The 14629-nt window shown below is 40.1% G+C and overlaps 2 protein-coding genes across 3 annotated transcripts; one reads left to right on the top strand and one right to left on the bottom strand.

Moving 5' to 3' along the window:
• The first annotated feature begins 1616 nt into the window (after nucleotides 1-1616).
• On the top strand, nucleotides 1617-9332 carry xk (X-linked Kx blood group (McLeod syndrome)). The gene is made up of 3 exons (XM_070915114.1): nucleotides 1617-1861; nucleotides 6501-6763; nucleotides 8395-9332. The coding sequence occupies exons 1-3, from the start codon at nucleotides 1617-1619 to the stop codon at nucleotides 9330-9332; spliced, it is 1446 nt and encodes a 481-aa protein (XP_070771215.1).
• Nucleotides 9333-10972: 1640 nt separating this feature from the next.
• Nucleotides 10973-14226, bottom strand: LOC139292349 (dynein light chain Tctex-type 3-like). 2 transcript variants are annotated; one of them, XM_070914669.1, is made up of 6 exons: nucleotides 14119-14145; nucleotides 13921-13923; nucleotides 12876-12917; nucleotides 12644-12767; nucleotides 12462-12539; nucleotides 10973-12110 (listed from the first exon to the last, which is right to left on the bottom strand). In XM_070914669.1, the coding sequence occupies exons 1-6, from the start codon at nucleotides 14143-14145 to the stop codon at nucleotides 12034-12036; spliced, it is 351 nt and encodes a 116-aa protein (XP_070770770.1). In that variant the 3' UTR covers nucleotides 10973-12033. The 2 variants fall into 2 exon arrangements, with proteins under 2 accessions (XP_070770770.1, XP_070770769.1); XM_070914668.1 differs by lacking the exon at nucleotides 13921-13923 and having other exon boundaries at nucleotides 14119-14226.
• Nucleotides 14227-14629: the final 403 nt, after the last annotated feature.

Here is a 14629-nt window from a genome sequence, read left to right as displayed (position 1 = left end):
CTCACCTGTTTGAACCGAGGTTACACCGTGTGCCGCAGAGTGACAGCTGAATATTTGATGTTTCAAACTGTGTCAGCTTATGTATGGGGATCTTTTAAATGTTCAATATGTGATGACTTTTACCTTGTGGGAAAAAAAAAACAAGCGAGTAAAACATTTTATTAATTTTCTTCCCAACGCAATCAAGATGCTACTCAGTTATGTAGATGTCAGTCGATGGAGGATAATGAGGCCTTAAAAACTAATGTCTAGCATGTGAATATGATCACATCTTTCAGAGTAAAAAGATTTACAACATTGGAAACTTTTGGAAGTTCATTGGAAAGCGTTTTGGACACATTTCATGTTGGTAAAAAGGTGAATAAAAGCAAACCAAAGCAGGTTTTCAATGCTAACTGTGCCTGTTGTGGAACATTTATGTGCTGTGTATGTCTGTGTGTGTGGTGTTTTTGTATTTGCAACAACAAAGTGTAAAGGATTATTGTTATTAATAAAGTGTCCAGATGAAAAAAAATCTAGTTTTCACATACAGCACATGTGAATCTTGGGTAAAGAAATATACAGTACATTCATCAGAGTTCATGGGTCTAAGAAAAGAGAAAATAAAAGAAGTATAAGTAAAAAAATGAAAGAAAAAGTTTCTTTAATTGAAATATGTATCACATATAGAACAATGGTAACATAAGACATACATTACTCTATTATTATAATTAATGAAAAATAAAAGTGGTTTACAATAGAATACAACTTTATTGTGCTCCAAGAGGAAAACTGACTTTAGCTGACCAAAAAGACTGTTCTGTTCTGTTTTAGAAAAACAAAGTGAAATAGTGAAAAAAACATCTTATTAATTAATACATATTAACTATTAGATAAGTGAGAAGGCCAAATGACATAATTATCTTACTTAAATAATTCCTGAGACAAATTATAGGCTATATATTTCTTATTAATGATAATAATAATAATAATAATATCAACAGACTCAATTCTAAATTCAATAATAATGACGAAATTACGAAAACCAGTAAATTAACATTAACTTAACTACAATAACTAAGTTTCCGGTACCTTATTCACTTATTGTTTTCTGTTTTATTTTCCCTTGATATACAATGATATTACATTGTTCACATGTGTAGTACTGATGTAGTCTGGTGTTCATTATCATACGTGAATATGTGAGAACGGTTTGTTTTCTGCTTTATATCATAAAAACTCAATAAATAATATTGATTTGTTTAATAAAATAACGCTGCTGTTCCAAACTAAAAATAAAATAATCCTCCATCGTGCAGTCTGAACAATCATAACTCCGTCTCTGTCTGGAGGCGTTTCTGCACTGGCCGGCGCTTCTCGCGAGCGCACAGCGCGCGCTGTAGAGCGCAGCGCCTCTCGCGCCCCCCGCAGACTCTGTCCGGAACAACACTTGGCTGCGAAAACATCCCTCCTGCCTCGACATCGCAGAGGAGCTGCGGCGGCGTGAGCCCGACTCAACGGCGTCCCCTCCAGCGGGTGACTGGCTGACGGACCGCCCGGTGGTACCGTTATGGATGTGCGGACCCCGAGCGAAGCAGCGTATTTCTCGCATTCCCCAAATGGCGGAGTGAGCGAGGATGCGACTCCCCAGTTCCATCTTTGTGTCGGTGTCTCTGTTCACGGCCGAGACCACGGCAGCGCTGTACCTCAGCTCCACGTACCGCTCAGCTGGAGACCAAATCTGGCAGGGGCTCACGCTCCTCTTCACGCTCGTGCCGTCCGTGCTCGTGCAGCTGACCCTCACCTTCATCCACCGGGACCTGAGCAGAGACAGACCGCTCATTCTGCTGCTGCACATCCTGCAGCTCGGACCCGTCGTCAGGTCAGTGGTGGCTTGTTTATCTCGGTGTTTCTCTCGCTGTTGGCCCGAACAGAAGCCCTGGATACCGCTGTGTTCCCGGTCACCACCGTGTCACGCTATGTAACGTCTATTATTACCCACAGGTTTCGCGTGCACGGATGATTTTTCCCGTTAAAAGCACGTCCGGCCAGCCTGCACTTAAGCTGCTTACACGGATGGTTTGATGAATGTGTTGCGCACATGCTGTTGTTTTCATTTTGTCCGGCCTTTTGTCTCCGACTGGCTGTTGACACGCTGGCGCAGTGAATGTACGTCTGTGCCATTTAGTTCGGAAATAAAAGGCTGATCAATACGCCCATTGCTCATCGATATGTTCCATACACAGCTGCCAGTCTGCTCACTGTGCACTTTGAATAAGATCTCCACCCTCTCTCACAGTTTGATCATCTTCAGCTGTGTCTGATTTATTCATGGCTGCTCCGCCTGAAAGGACATTAAATCTCCCACCATAAAGCGCAGCTGGAGCGAATGTAGAAGCAGACATACTGGAGCTGTTACACACAGGTGGAGGAACCTTTTAAAGATCTCCACACTAGTACTGTGAACCATAATAGGCCTGCTCTCCCTCTGTAAGCCCTGGCCTGACCTGGCTGGACCATCTGCCTCAGCTGTAGGAGCCTAATCCTGCATGGAGAGAGCCTCCCTGCTGTGCACACAGGCTGTATGATGCTGCTATCAAACATACAAACAGCAGGATACCTGACCTACATGGTATATAAAACCCACTCATCTCCTGTAACAGAGAAACCAGAGCTGAAACGGTTAGTTGATTAATCAATTAATCGACAGAAAAGGTCGTTCTTCAGGAAGAGAACAACAAAACTGTGATTATTTCAGCTTCTCAAATGTGAGAATTTGCAGTTTTTCTTTCTTACCTGAATCTCTTTGGGTTTTTGGACAAAAAGACAGAGATTTGAAAAGATCTTGGACTGCCGAGATCTATAATTAATCAATCAATCGAGAAAATATTGAATTGTCAGGACAAAAGGACAGAAATGTGCTGCTTTTCTCTATTTTGTATAATCAGAAATTCAGTAGCTTCAGAGTTTTGACGAAAGGAGACGTCAGTTCAGGCTCTGACATGTTATAAATTAAACAATTAATTGATTAATCTAGAAAACAGTCAGTTGAAATAATTTCACTATTCAGTAAACCTTCAGCTTGTGAATATAAACTGTCAACTTAGCAAATCAGTTTATTTCAAAGGAGAGGTTTGAAAACATCATATTGGATGCTAGGAAACTGATTTAAATTATTAATCAATCGAGGAAATAACAGGCAGATAAACTGATGATGAGACAGAATAATTGTTAGTTGCAGAGTTGAAACGATTAGTCACTAATTGATCAATACATCGACAGGAAATTAACCTGCAACAACTTTTGGTATTTAAGGTTTTGATTTTAAAGAAAAAGGTTTGTTACATGGCAGCACGTGAGTCACAGGAATAAATATCATAAAGTAAAAGATAAAAAAGTGAAAGAAATGAAAATAAGGAGCAGATTCAAAAGTGTGAGACCAACGTTAAGATTAAAAAACGGAAAGAAAACCAGTGAGAAAGCTGTGAGCGCGTCCTTTATTTAGACCGGATGCAGGACGACAGATTCAAGGTGAACAGTGAAGTGTTTTAGATCTGTTCATCAGTCAAGTGGACAACATGACAAAGACTTTATATAAACACCAAACTGGTTACATCACGCGGACATCATCACAGGTCCTGATACAAAGTCAAGACAAAGTACATCATCAGTGTAACAGAAAACAGTCGAGTAATCCCACAAAATGTATCCAGGAAATATCTCATTCGCTGTGCGGACACTTTACTCTTCTCCTTCACAAAAAGAACAACATTTACAGAACTTTCTAAGCTCTTATTAAAACCTAAACAGGCACTTTGTTTATACAGTAGGTCCAAGAGGAAATCCTGTCTTTCAGTTTCAAGCTTCTCAAATGTGAATATTTGCTAATTTGTTTTCTGGAGAGAAAGAGCTTCAGTTTTTACTGTTTTCAGATGTTTTGTAGCCCGTTAGAATAGTGGATTGTTCTGTAGATCATTCAGTTGAATACTAGATTAATCGATCAGTCAATCAAAAGAAAATTAACCAGCAATTTTGATAACTGCTTGATCATTTAAGTCAGTTATTTAGTAAAATGCCAATTAATCACTGGATCCAGCTCCTCAGATGTGTAAAGTGTGCTGCTGTTCTATGTTTTTATATCGTCGTAATTTCTATATCTTTGGAGTTTGGACTGTTGTTTGGACAAAAAAAAAGCCGTTTGGAGACGTCAATTTGGACTATTTTCTGATATTTTATAGATTAAACAATTAATTGATGAATGAAAACAGCTGTTAGTTGTCACACTTATGGCTCGTTACTATACAGTCAGCCTTCAGTTTGTGAATATAAACAGTCAGTTTACAGAGACGGTTATATTTATGAGGACCCAACAACATCCACATTCTCTGTTTGCTCCCCTGCAGTGGCCTCTGTGGATCTGACCCTGCCTGTTTCCCCCTCGAGTGTGCGTTCAGATGATTACCGTTCAGACTTTCACATCTGTCCCGAGTGAAGAGCTGGTCTAAGAATAGCGCCTGTCGCTGCTGGCTCCTTATCTCTGACAACACAACCAGAGAGGGAAATGTCCGTCTCTGCTGCCGACAGCACGGCGGCACTTCCTCTTCACGGAGTCTCATCCGCCCAAAACAACACGTCTGATATTTTAAGCAGAGTCTTTATTATCATGTTGTGTCATGACAGCAATGATGCCGCTGGCTGATGCGCTGCCCTCTTTGTTAATTCCAGCTTCTATCAAATGAACAACCTTATTTTAATTCCTTTAAGTGAGCGGCTGGCATCATTTCTTCTTTCACTGCTCTAAACAGAAGTGAAGTTAAATCTGTCTGTAAAGCTGGAAGTACATTGTTGGCCTGAGGAACAGGAGTTTGTCAAAATACTCAAGCTCCACCTATGAGCTTTTTCTGCAGCTTTTATACCGTTTAAAGTCCCCCTCCACTCAAAAATGTCTTGTGCTTATAGTTACTTCACTTTGAATTACCAACACAGAATGATGTATGTTCAGAGTTTGACACTAGAAGACTGTTTTAACATTCATCTGCTGAAGGAGGAACATTTCTCTTCGCTCATTTTGTGACATCAAAACAAATTTGGAAACTACTTGTGGTCCAATATGCAACTTACACAAGTGTGATGTGGAAAGGTGAAACTTCCTGCGCACAAACACCGAGAATAGACATTTCAACAGTTAATCTTTTGAAATGAACAATATTTGCAGTTTCATAGATTTTGGATTTTTCAATGAGGGTGAAGGATTAGATGTACGTCGTATACAAGTACAATATTCACTCTTAGCTCTGCTTTTGGATTGTTTTGTCAAAATCTGTCCGTTGTGTGCAAACTCCACTTATCCTTTTTACCTTTAAGACCACAAGCACACCCAGTTAAAACATGCTGATCTCAGCAGAAACAGTGTGTGGGACTGATCTTCATCACTTCATCCTTCAATGAGATTTTGGTATTTTGTTTAACATCTGAAAAGCGTCTCACAGATTCAACCGTTTCAGTTTTATTCATTTATATTTGTTTAATCAGTGGTTCTTTCACTGTGCGTGGGCTTAAATCCTCCTGCCTCGCTGTTTTATTGGCACCGTGTATCAGCGCTGCTTTACCAACACAGACCTCTGGCCTTTTGCCTAAATTCAACACTTAAGTGTTTTCGGTGTCTCACTGGCGGATGACTGACTGTGACCGACATTTCTTTAGACAGAGGGCTAAATGCTGGAGTAGCAATAGATAATGATGATGAATATTAAACTCATCTACTGCTGCTCACAGCTGCATTTCGTTGTTTATTTCTTGTTAACTGAGTTGAACAATCAATCAGTCATCATATTAACCTTTTTATTGAAGCTCTTTTGGTGTTCAAAGTTAGCGCAGTTGGAAAGCACTGAGAGTTGAAACAATTAGTTGATGAAGAGAAAATTAATCTGCAACAGTTCTGATTAATCTTTTAAATCACTTATCAAATAACAAGACCAAGAGTGTGCGGCCACGCTGACTGAAATATCTCAACAACTAATGGATGTTCAGTACTTTGGTTGATGACCAATTATCTGTAAAACTAATAACATTCCCATCAGCCTCAGCTGTACTCTGTGTTTAGTGCAAATTAGCTAATGTTAGCATGCTAACATGCCACACTAAGATGCTGAACACAGTAAACATTGTACCTGTGAAACATGTTATTGTCATTGTGAACTTGTTAGCATGCTGACATTAGCATTTAGCTCACCACTGAGCCTGAGGACAGCCTCACAGAGCTGCTAGCCCGGCTGTAGACTCGCAGTCTGGCTTCTTTCAGTTTATCTGGTTTTGTATGTTGTGAGTTGCTGTTCTGATGTGTTGGAATGTGATTTTTAGTGATTTTATCTGTTAATATGAACATCTGGAAGAATAAGCTCTGTTTTGATTAAGCTAACGAGGTGCCTAATAAATGAAATGAAAATGAGTTGATAATGAAAGGTTTACCTTTTAGTGCAGCTCCTGATGGTCTGTGTTCCCCTGCTGTTGCTGTGCTGCAGGTGTCTGGAGGCGTTCTGTATCTACGGCAGTGTGGGCCGTGTGGAGGAGCCTTATGTCAGCATCACCAGGAAGAAGCAGATGCCTCGCGGGGGTCAGTCTGAGGAGGTGGAGCGGCAGGTGGGGCAGGCGGAGGGGAAACTGTTCACGCACCGAGCAGCCTTCGCCCGCACCTCTGTCATTCAGGCCTTCCTGGGATCTGCCCCCCAGCTCACCCTGCAGCTCTACATCTGCGTCCTGCAGCAGGGGGTGTCCATCGGAAGAGGTGAGGGGGCGGCGGGGACATGTACCTTAAGTGTGTGTGTGTGTCACTCTCACACACACACACACACACACACACACACCCACACACACACACACATACCAGTCCTCTACTCCACTGTGGTGTGGGCTGATCAGCTAAGTGCCAAATTGGAAATAAGAGGAAGGTGTTTTCATGAGTCAAAGTGGTGTTATATAACTCTCTGGTAGTCGGCGCAGATCTGAAATCGGGCAACTCTTTGTTTGTGTTTGTTTGTTTGTGTGTGTGAGAGAGAGACTGTGTATTACTCATGTTGTGGGGACATAAATGTGTTTACACAGTCACTTTAAGGGGACTTGCCTTCCTTTTGGGGACAAGTAAAGCAAATCATTAAATTTTAGGGTGAAGATCTTGGTTTAAGGTTATTTAGTTAAGTAGTTAGACTTTAACTTTAGGTTAAGGTCAGGTGAGGTAAGATGTCAAAGGGTTAGAGTTAGGAAAGTAGTGGTTATGGTTGGGGTAAGTCTCCAGGAAATGAATGTAAGGCAATGTAATGTAATGTCCTCTGAAGTGATGGAAACATGACTGTGTGTGTGTGTGTGGGGGGGGGAGCCAGTAATTTCCTTTCCTGAGGGAGATTTAATAAAGGTTCACACAAAGTCAAACCAGGACATCTGGTCGTCGAATTAGGACAAAATAAAAGATGTTATAAATACTGTCAGTCTGACACTTCGATTTCACGCTTACCGATTTAACAGCCTGAATGTGAACGTGGGCTTCAGGGCTTTTAAAGGGAAGGTTCACAATTTTTCAAGTGTGTCTTAAAACAAGAATCAGATGCCCATATGTACATTTAAACAGGATGTGTTTGCTGTAATTATTTCTCCTGTTTGTACCGGCAATTAAAAGATTATTATGTCTAAGTGATGGAGGACAAAATCCACTGTCTCGATCTGAACAAAGTTTATCTGAAGTTAATGAAGCTTCAGCAGTCAGAGTTACTCAAATCAAGTGAGTTACAGTCTATCAATCATCCACAGTTTCTTTTTAGTACAAAATTATTTTTTCAGGGAAACGTAAAGAGGAAATTTTGTACTAAACAGACGGACGGAGGAAGAAAAACCTGTTAGAATTATCATACGAGCACCTGAATGTTGTTTTCTGGAGTTCATCTATTTATCTGTGAATTTACTGAGCATGTTTTATTTATAGCAACATAACTTTATTTATATGTCATGTAGAGACAAGCCGAGGAAACCAGTTGAAAGTGCTGATGTGGGGCTTTCACACTGTATCTCATTTATGTCTGTACTCCATAACAATTTTAAAAAGGACTTATTAATATTTTCGGTGATTTACAGGCATACGTTGACTTTAAATGAAAAACATTGAACTGTTCCATAATAACATTTTGAGTGTTTATCACTAAAGATTTTTATAGGCATCATTTTTCATGTATTGTGGGTTCCTGGCAGCTTTATACTTTCAGTCAGATTTATAGTTGAGGTCGTGATGATATTGTGCGGGAGGGACAGTTTATATAATAGGTGATAAAGAAAGACAAACATGAATGCAAATGGTCCAAAGTCAACCTGGACTTCAGACGATGTCCTTTAAGTGATCCTCATCTTTCTCTCTCTGTTTGTTAACGTCAGGCACACTGATGGTGATCTCCCTCCTGTCTATCGTGTATGGAGCGCTGCGCTGCAACATCCTAGCCATTAAGATCAAATATGACGACTATGAGGTGGACGTCCGGCCCATGGCTTATCTGTGCATTTTCCTGTGGAGAAGCTTCGAGATCGCCACTCGTGTGGTGGTTCTGGTTCTGTTCAGCTCTGTGCTGCAGCTCTGGATCCTGCCTGTGGTCCTGCTTAACTTCCTGGTTTTCTTCCTCTACCCCTGGATCCTGTTCTGGCAGAGCCACTCGCCGTTCCCTGAGAACATAGAAAAGACTCTGACCAGGGTGGGAACCACTATCGTGCTTTGCCTGCTCACCTTCCTCTACGCCGGCATCAACATGTTCTGCTGGTCCGCCGTGCAGGTGAAACTCAATGACCCGGACCTCATCAATAAGTCCCAGAACTGGTATCGCATGGCCGTGTACTACATGTTGCGTTTTGTGGAGAACGCCTCGCTGCTTCTTCTGTGGTACATCTATAAAACAGACTTCTACAACTTCATCTGTGCCCCGCTGCTGGTGCTGCAGCTGCTGGTCGCCTACGCCATCGCCATCTTCTTCATGCTGGTCTTCTACCAGTTCTGTCATCCGTGTCGGAGGCTCTTCTCCTCCAGCATGACCCAGGGCCTCTGGGACTGCTCCTCTCTTCTCTGCCTCATGTGCAACTCCACTTCGCCACAGAACAGGCCGACGGGAAAGTCCATCCTGGAGCCGTCCAGCCCGACCACGCACAAAGTCCCGACGAATCACAGAGCCCCCGACACAACCAGCGACACCACAGACGACATGCCTAACGACACGTCGTATGACATGCTCGATGACACGATCTATGACACTCCTAACGACACGGGCAATAATATAGGTGGTGGAGTCAACGGTGACGTTAGCCACAGTTTATCCTGCAACGCTTAAAGCATCACAATTGTTTGACGTGCCATTCGGAGGATCGACTCTTGACAGTTATCATACCCTCTGTAAGCTTTTAAGTGCCACATGAATCCCTCTGTGTGAGTTGAGTTTACACTTTAAATCTCAGTTTTCACACATCGATCTCAACTCTGTCCATTACTACTACATGAAGCAATTGTGTCCTTAATTTTTAGATCTATTCTGGTGGCGTAGTGTTCACTTGTGTTTAATTTCACGATTAATCGATTTAATCATTTTGTCTATAAAATGTGAAAAAAAATTTGAGTCCAAAGTGACGTCTTCATATTACTTCTTTTTTTCAACCAACAGTCCAAAACCCAAAGACTCTTCGTTTGAGATCATAAATGACAAAGAAAAGCATCAAATCCTTCTGTTTAAGAAGCTGGAAGCAGCAAACGTTTGACATTTTTGCTTGAAACAATTAATCGATTATCAAAATAGTTGGCAATTCCTTTTCTTTCAATCGACTAATCGTTGCAGCTCTGCTTGCCGAGGTGGTGCTCACCTGTGTCCTAACCTGTCAAATAAAAACCCATGGACACCATTACTTCTTTAGTTATGGAGACTCTCTCCACATATATGCTGCATACTGATCACAAGGAGCCATGCATTTGAATTGATTGTATTTCGTGTATCTCTTTGGCATGGAGGTGTGCATGTGTGGAGCCTCAGATGACAGTTATTCTGCAGGGGAAGGGGGGGGGGGTGAGTCTGTTTTGTACAGGGTTTTTTTCTGAACCCCCCTCCCCTGTGGTTTTATGGCTGCAAGCAATCAGTTTTTTTACTCCTTGATAAGAGCTTTATCATTAACTCGCGCTGCTTCTGTGATGTATTTGTGCTTGACGAGACGTGACTCTCCACACATTGTTTAAGAGCCTGTTCGATCACCAAACACGTTACTGTAAAGCACGTACGTCTCCAAGCGTAATGTTTTTGCACGTTTACAAAAAGGATTTTAAGTGGCTTTGGTTCAACTGTACCAACTGCAGTAGCAGTAGTGATGTGAAATGCTTTGTTTGGATGTATTTGCATTTTTCTAACTCATGCTTGTTAGGTTTGTTAGGTCTGTCAGCTCTGCGTCTGTATGTCTCATTAGTTAGAATATTTACACCGAGTGCACACAAGAATTGATTATATATAATTGAAAAATGTTTGGAATTGTGAAGTGTTTTTTGCTTATTTTAAATTTTTTGATGTATAATTGTGTGTGAGAGAGAATGTCAGTGTTGTTTGTTTTTGCACTAACTCCTTTTTGCAATGTGTCTGCAGAGAGATGACAGCCTCGAGTGTTCTGATGTTTGTACAAATAAGACAAGAAACCTTTGAAGCCAAAAGAAATATGAACAACCTATTGTACACATTGAATATTCTCATACAGAGCAATATTAAAACGACATTTAAAATATAAAATCTTACCTAAAAAATCTAAATAAATTTATATTTATATGTGAAAACTGTCTGTACTGTTTAATGTCTAGCTGAGACATTACTACACGGTGTCCTGTGCTGACCTCTAGTGGACCAACAACCAAACTGCAAAACAGTAATAACATCTTTCTCCTTTGTGTGTGGGTTAGGATTGTTAAACACGTTTCAAGACTGCACTGTAGATGTTCCAACAATTTAATTTATTAAACAGCCTCCATAAACTCAACACGCAGTTTTACAGAAGAGCTCCAGCTTCCTACAAAGAAAGTCTAGAAAAAGTGCATTAGTCGTTGGGACCATTAAGCCTTCCTGGAAATACACACTCTCATATGTGCACAGTTACAGACCTTAAACATTAAAATATTAATGCAGACAAGGAAAGACACTTTATACAAGTAATCAGGGACCTACTAAAGCACAACAGTCAGACTTGTCTTCAATATCAACCCTTTTTACTACAGGAACAGTTCAGTCAGTTTTATTTGGGAATGTACCGAAGGAGACACCAAGAGGAAAACAAGATTAAGAGTCTAAAGCCATGCTAGCAGCTCTGTGATGCTGTACTGCAGTGCTCTGAGCTAACGTCAACATGCTAACAGTTTGATGTTTAGCAGATATAATGTTTACCATGTTCAACATCTTAGTTTAGCGTGTTAACATGGTAATGTTTGCATATTAGCTCTAAAGTACAACTGAGGCTGAAGGGAATGTCGTTAGTTCTGCAGGTATTCAGTCATAAACCAAAGTAGCAGACAAATTGGGAATTTTAACCTGATTGTGATGCTAAAGGAGTGGGTTTGAATGTGTGTAGGCGATATCACGGCAATCCATCCAATAGCTGTTGAGATATTTCAGTCCAGAGCCCTCAGAGCCCTCCTGCTAGTGTGGCTAGAGACTAATCAAGTTCTACGTTATGCTAAGATTACAACATTTGGGACAACATATGGAGGGAAAACATTTAGTTTTCACGTAAGAATACACATGTGATGTTTGAGGTGTCATTTCTTAATGCACTGCTTCAGAGTTGCATTCTGACCTTGGTCCCTACAAAGCCGCATTTTCTCACAGTCACACAAACGTCGGCTGTCAACTCACAAAACCACAACTTGTATCCTGAAGTTGTTCAAGCTCGTGGGGAGAAATAAGCTACTTGTACATGAACTTCTAATGGAGGGTGTCATCAGAGGATCTTTATGGCTTCTTGGTCACGGAGACATGATGGTGTCGGGTGAGAGAGAGCAGCACGGTGCTACTGTCACAGAGGCACAGCGACAGCAAACACACTGACCACACAGTACATGGTGCGATTCTCCCACCTGACGGTGCAGCTTCCTGAAGGAGACAAACAAGCAGGAGGCATTGCACAGTCGTCTAATATTTCTCATCTTTCTCCGGTGAAAAATTCTAGTGATATTTTCCACAAATTGAACACAACAAAATTACCCAAACTCAGCAATTAGAGCAGATGGGTCCAGATATCAATGATAATTTTTCACATTTAAGATTATTTTAAGTTCTTGTCCGACTGCTTGTGTTTAGATTTGACAATGTTGGCTTCTCTTATTAAATGAAAAAGGTTTTGTATACAAACACAAAGTAAGGTATTGTAAAAAGTATTGTTTTGATATCTGTACTGAAAGTCAGGTATCACATTAACATATTAACACATATAAAAATGATTACCATCAGTGGCTGTGTCCCAGTAGCAGGAGTTGGCTGTGTGGAGACCAGCACCGCTCTTCTGCATGATCGAACAGTTTACTGCAAAACATCAGGGAGCAGTGTCACATGTTACGAGTCACATATAAGCTCTACATGTCAACATTATTTACTCATGTTATGCAACGGGCAGTTAGTTAGTTCACCTATGTATTTGAACGGCCGTCCCTGTTTGACCAGGTGAGTCAGAGAGTGCTCCACTATACTGGCCGTCCACTTGTTCACTTTGCTCTGGTTATAATCTGTTCCACCAATGACGCCTTCAATACACTGAGACAAAAAGCACACACATGTACAAGTAATTTACACTGCCGTCACATCAAAGAGTGGATTCATAATAAAATACAGTTATTAAAGTTTCCAGGGATGAAAAGGTACCTCTTTAACTGAGATATTGGCCTCATCGGCATTGAAGGCAACCTGCAGGGAAGTATAAAAAAAGAAAACACATGGTTAGTTGGTGTCATCTGTGTTGTTTTATTTCCTTTTGTTTGCATGAAGAAACCACCACATAGACTGATGTTTTCTATATAACATTGAGTCTGTGAATGACACAGCAGGTGTCACTTGAAAAAGTAAAGTTTAATGATTTCACACTGACGAGGGCCATTCTGCATAATAACTACTTTACTTTTGATAATTTAAGTACATTTGTTTGATGATACCTCCATAGTTTTCCTTAAGGAACATTTTGAATGCAGGACTTTTTACATACAAAACATATGAAGAGCTTATAAAATATGACGTTTTGTTACTAAATTAACTATCTAACAGTATAAACAAGTACAGCTGAAACCATTAGTCGATTAATTGGCAAATATTTTATACTTATAATCGTGCAAAAAAATTTCATGGTTCCAGTTTCACAGATTTGGGGATTTGCTGCTATTCCTTGTAGCTATTTGAATAATGTTAATTATATTATAATTATTATATTATAATAATTTTGTGGTTTGGACAGTTGGTTGAACAAAACGAAGCATTGTGAAGGTGGGTAATTGAGATAACATTTCTCACTATTTCCACGATCTTTACAAATCAAACAATCAATTGATTAATGGAGAAAATAATCAGCAGATGAATCCATAATGAAAATAATCATTAGTTGCTGTCTATTTCCACCTCAACCAACTACAACAGCAAAATGTTGCTTTCACATTAATGCATGTGTGATAATAATCTAATGATATAATATATAATAGTATAACAGTTAGAGGGGACATTTTAAAAAGTACATTTCTATACTGACTATACTGACATACTTTTACTTCAGTAATATTGTCAATGCAGGACAGAGTATTTTTACAGTGTGGTATCAATAACTAGTAGTAATAAGTAAATAAAGTAAACAATTTGAACACTTCCCCACCACAGGCATTTAACAAATTTTAATAAATGATAAATATGTAATTGTCACTGTAACTTGCTGTTTCTGACGTAAATACTCTTCTAATATTATTAATATAATGACTGAGACCACACCCCGATGGAAACACCGTTAGCCTCAGCTAACCGACCAAGCTAGCTGATTTAGCTAATATCAACTAACCGAGGCGTCTTTGTGGAGTTAACTGCGCAACTTATAGATAGTTTAATTAAATATAAGTCAAACTATCTTTACCTCATCTCCAGAGTTATATTCCTCCATCGTTACTGACACTGACACAGCGGTCTCTTGTCTTTGTTATCGCCGGTGTCTGTCTGCTGTTCAGTTATTGTTCCTGTTTACTTCCTGGTGTCCACAGACAACGAGCACCGAGAAGACTTGTCTGCTGCTCCTGAAGCTGCTGACTGTCAGTATGTCGCCTCACTGTGGTGGAGTTCAGCCACTACAACACCAGACCAGAGTCACCGTTAGAGGGCGTCTCACTAACCTGTCCCCATATGTGAATTGTTGTTGTTTCACATATGATATTATATGTGAAATTGTTGTTTCATGTGTGCTTTTGTGTAAAGCTTGAGTTACTGTTATGCTTTAATGCAATCTGATATACATAACCAGATTCATTTTATTCTTTATTCTATTGGTTATCTGTTTAACATAGACAGTGCACAACAGTTGTATATAATGTATATAATGTTAGCTGTAGTCTGTAGACAGATATCACACAGTGGCCCTAACAGAGAATATA

This window comes from Enoplosus armatus, chromosome 11 (genome assembly GCF_043641665.1).
Source record: "Enoplosus armatus isolate fEnoArm2 chromosome 11, fEnoArm2.hap1, whole genome shotgun sequence".
Classification (NCBI taxonomy): domain Eukaryota; kingdom Metazoa; phylum Chordata; class Actinopteri; order Centrarchiformes; family Enoplosidae; genus Enoplosus; species Enoplosus armatus.
Note: the sequence above shows the minus strand (reverse complement) of the source record. Positions and strands in the feature narration are given on the sequence as shown.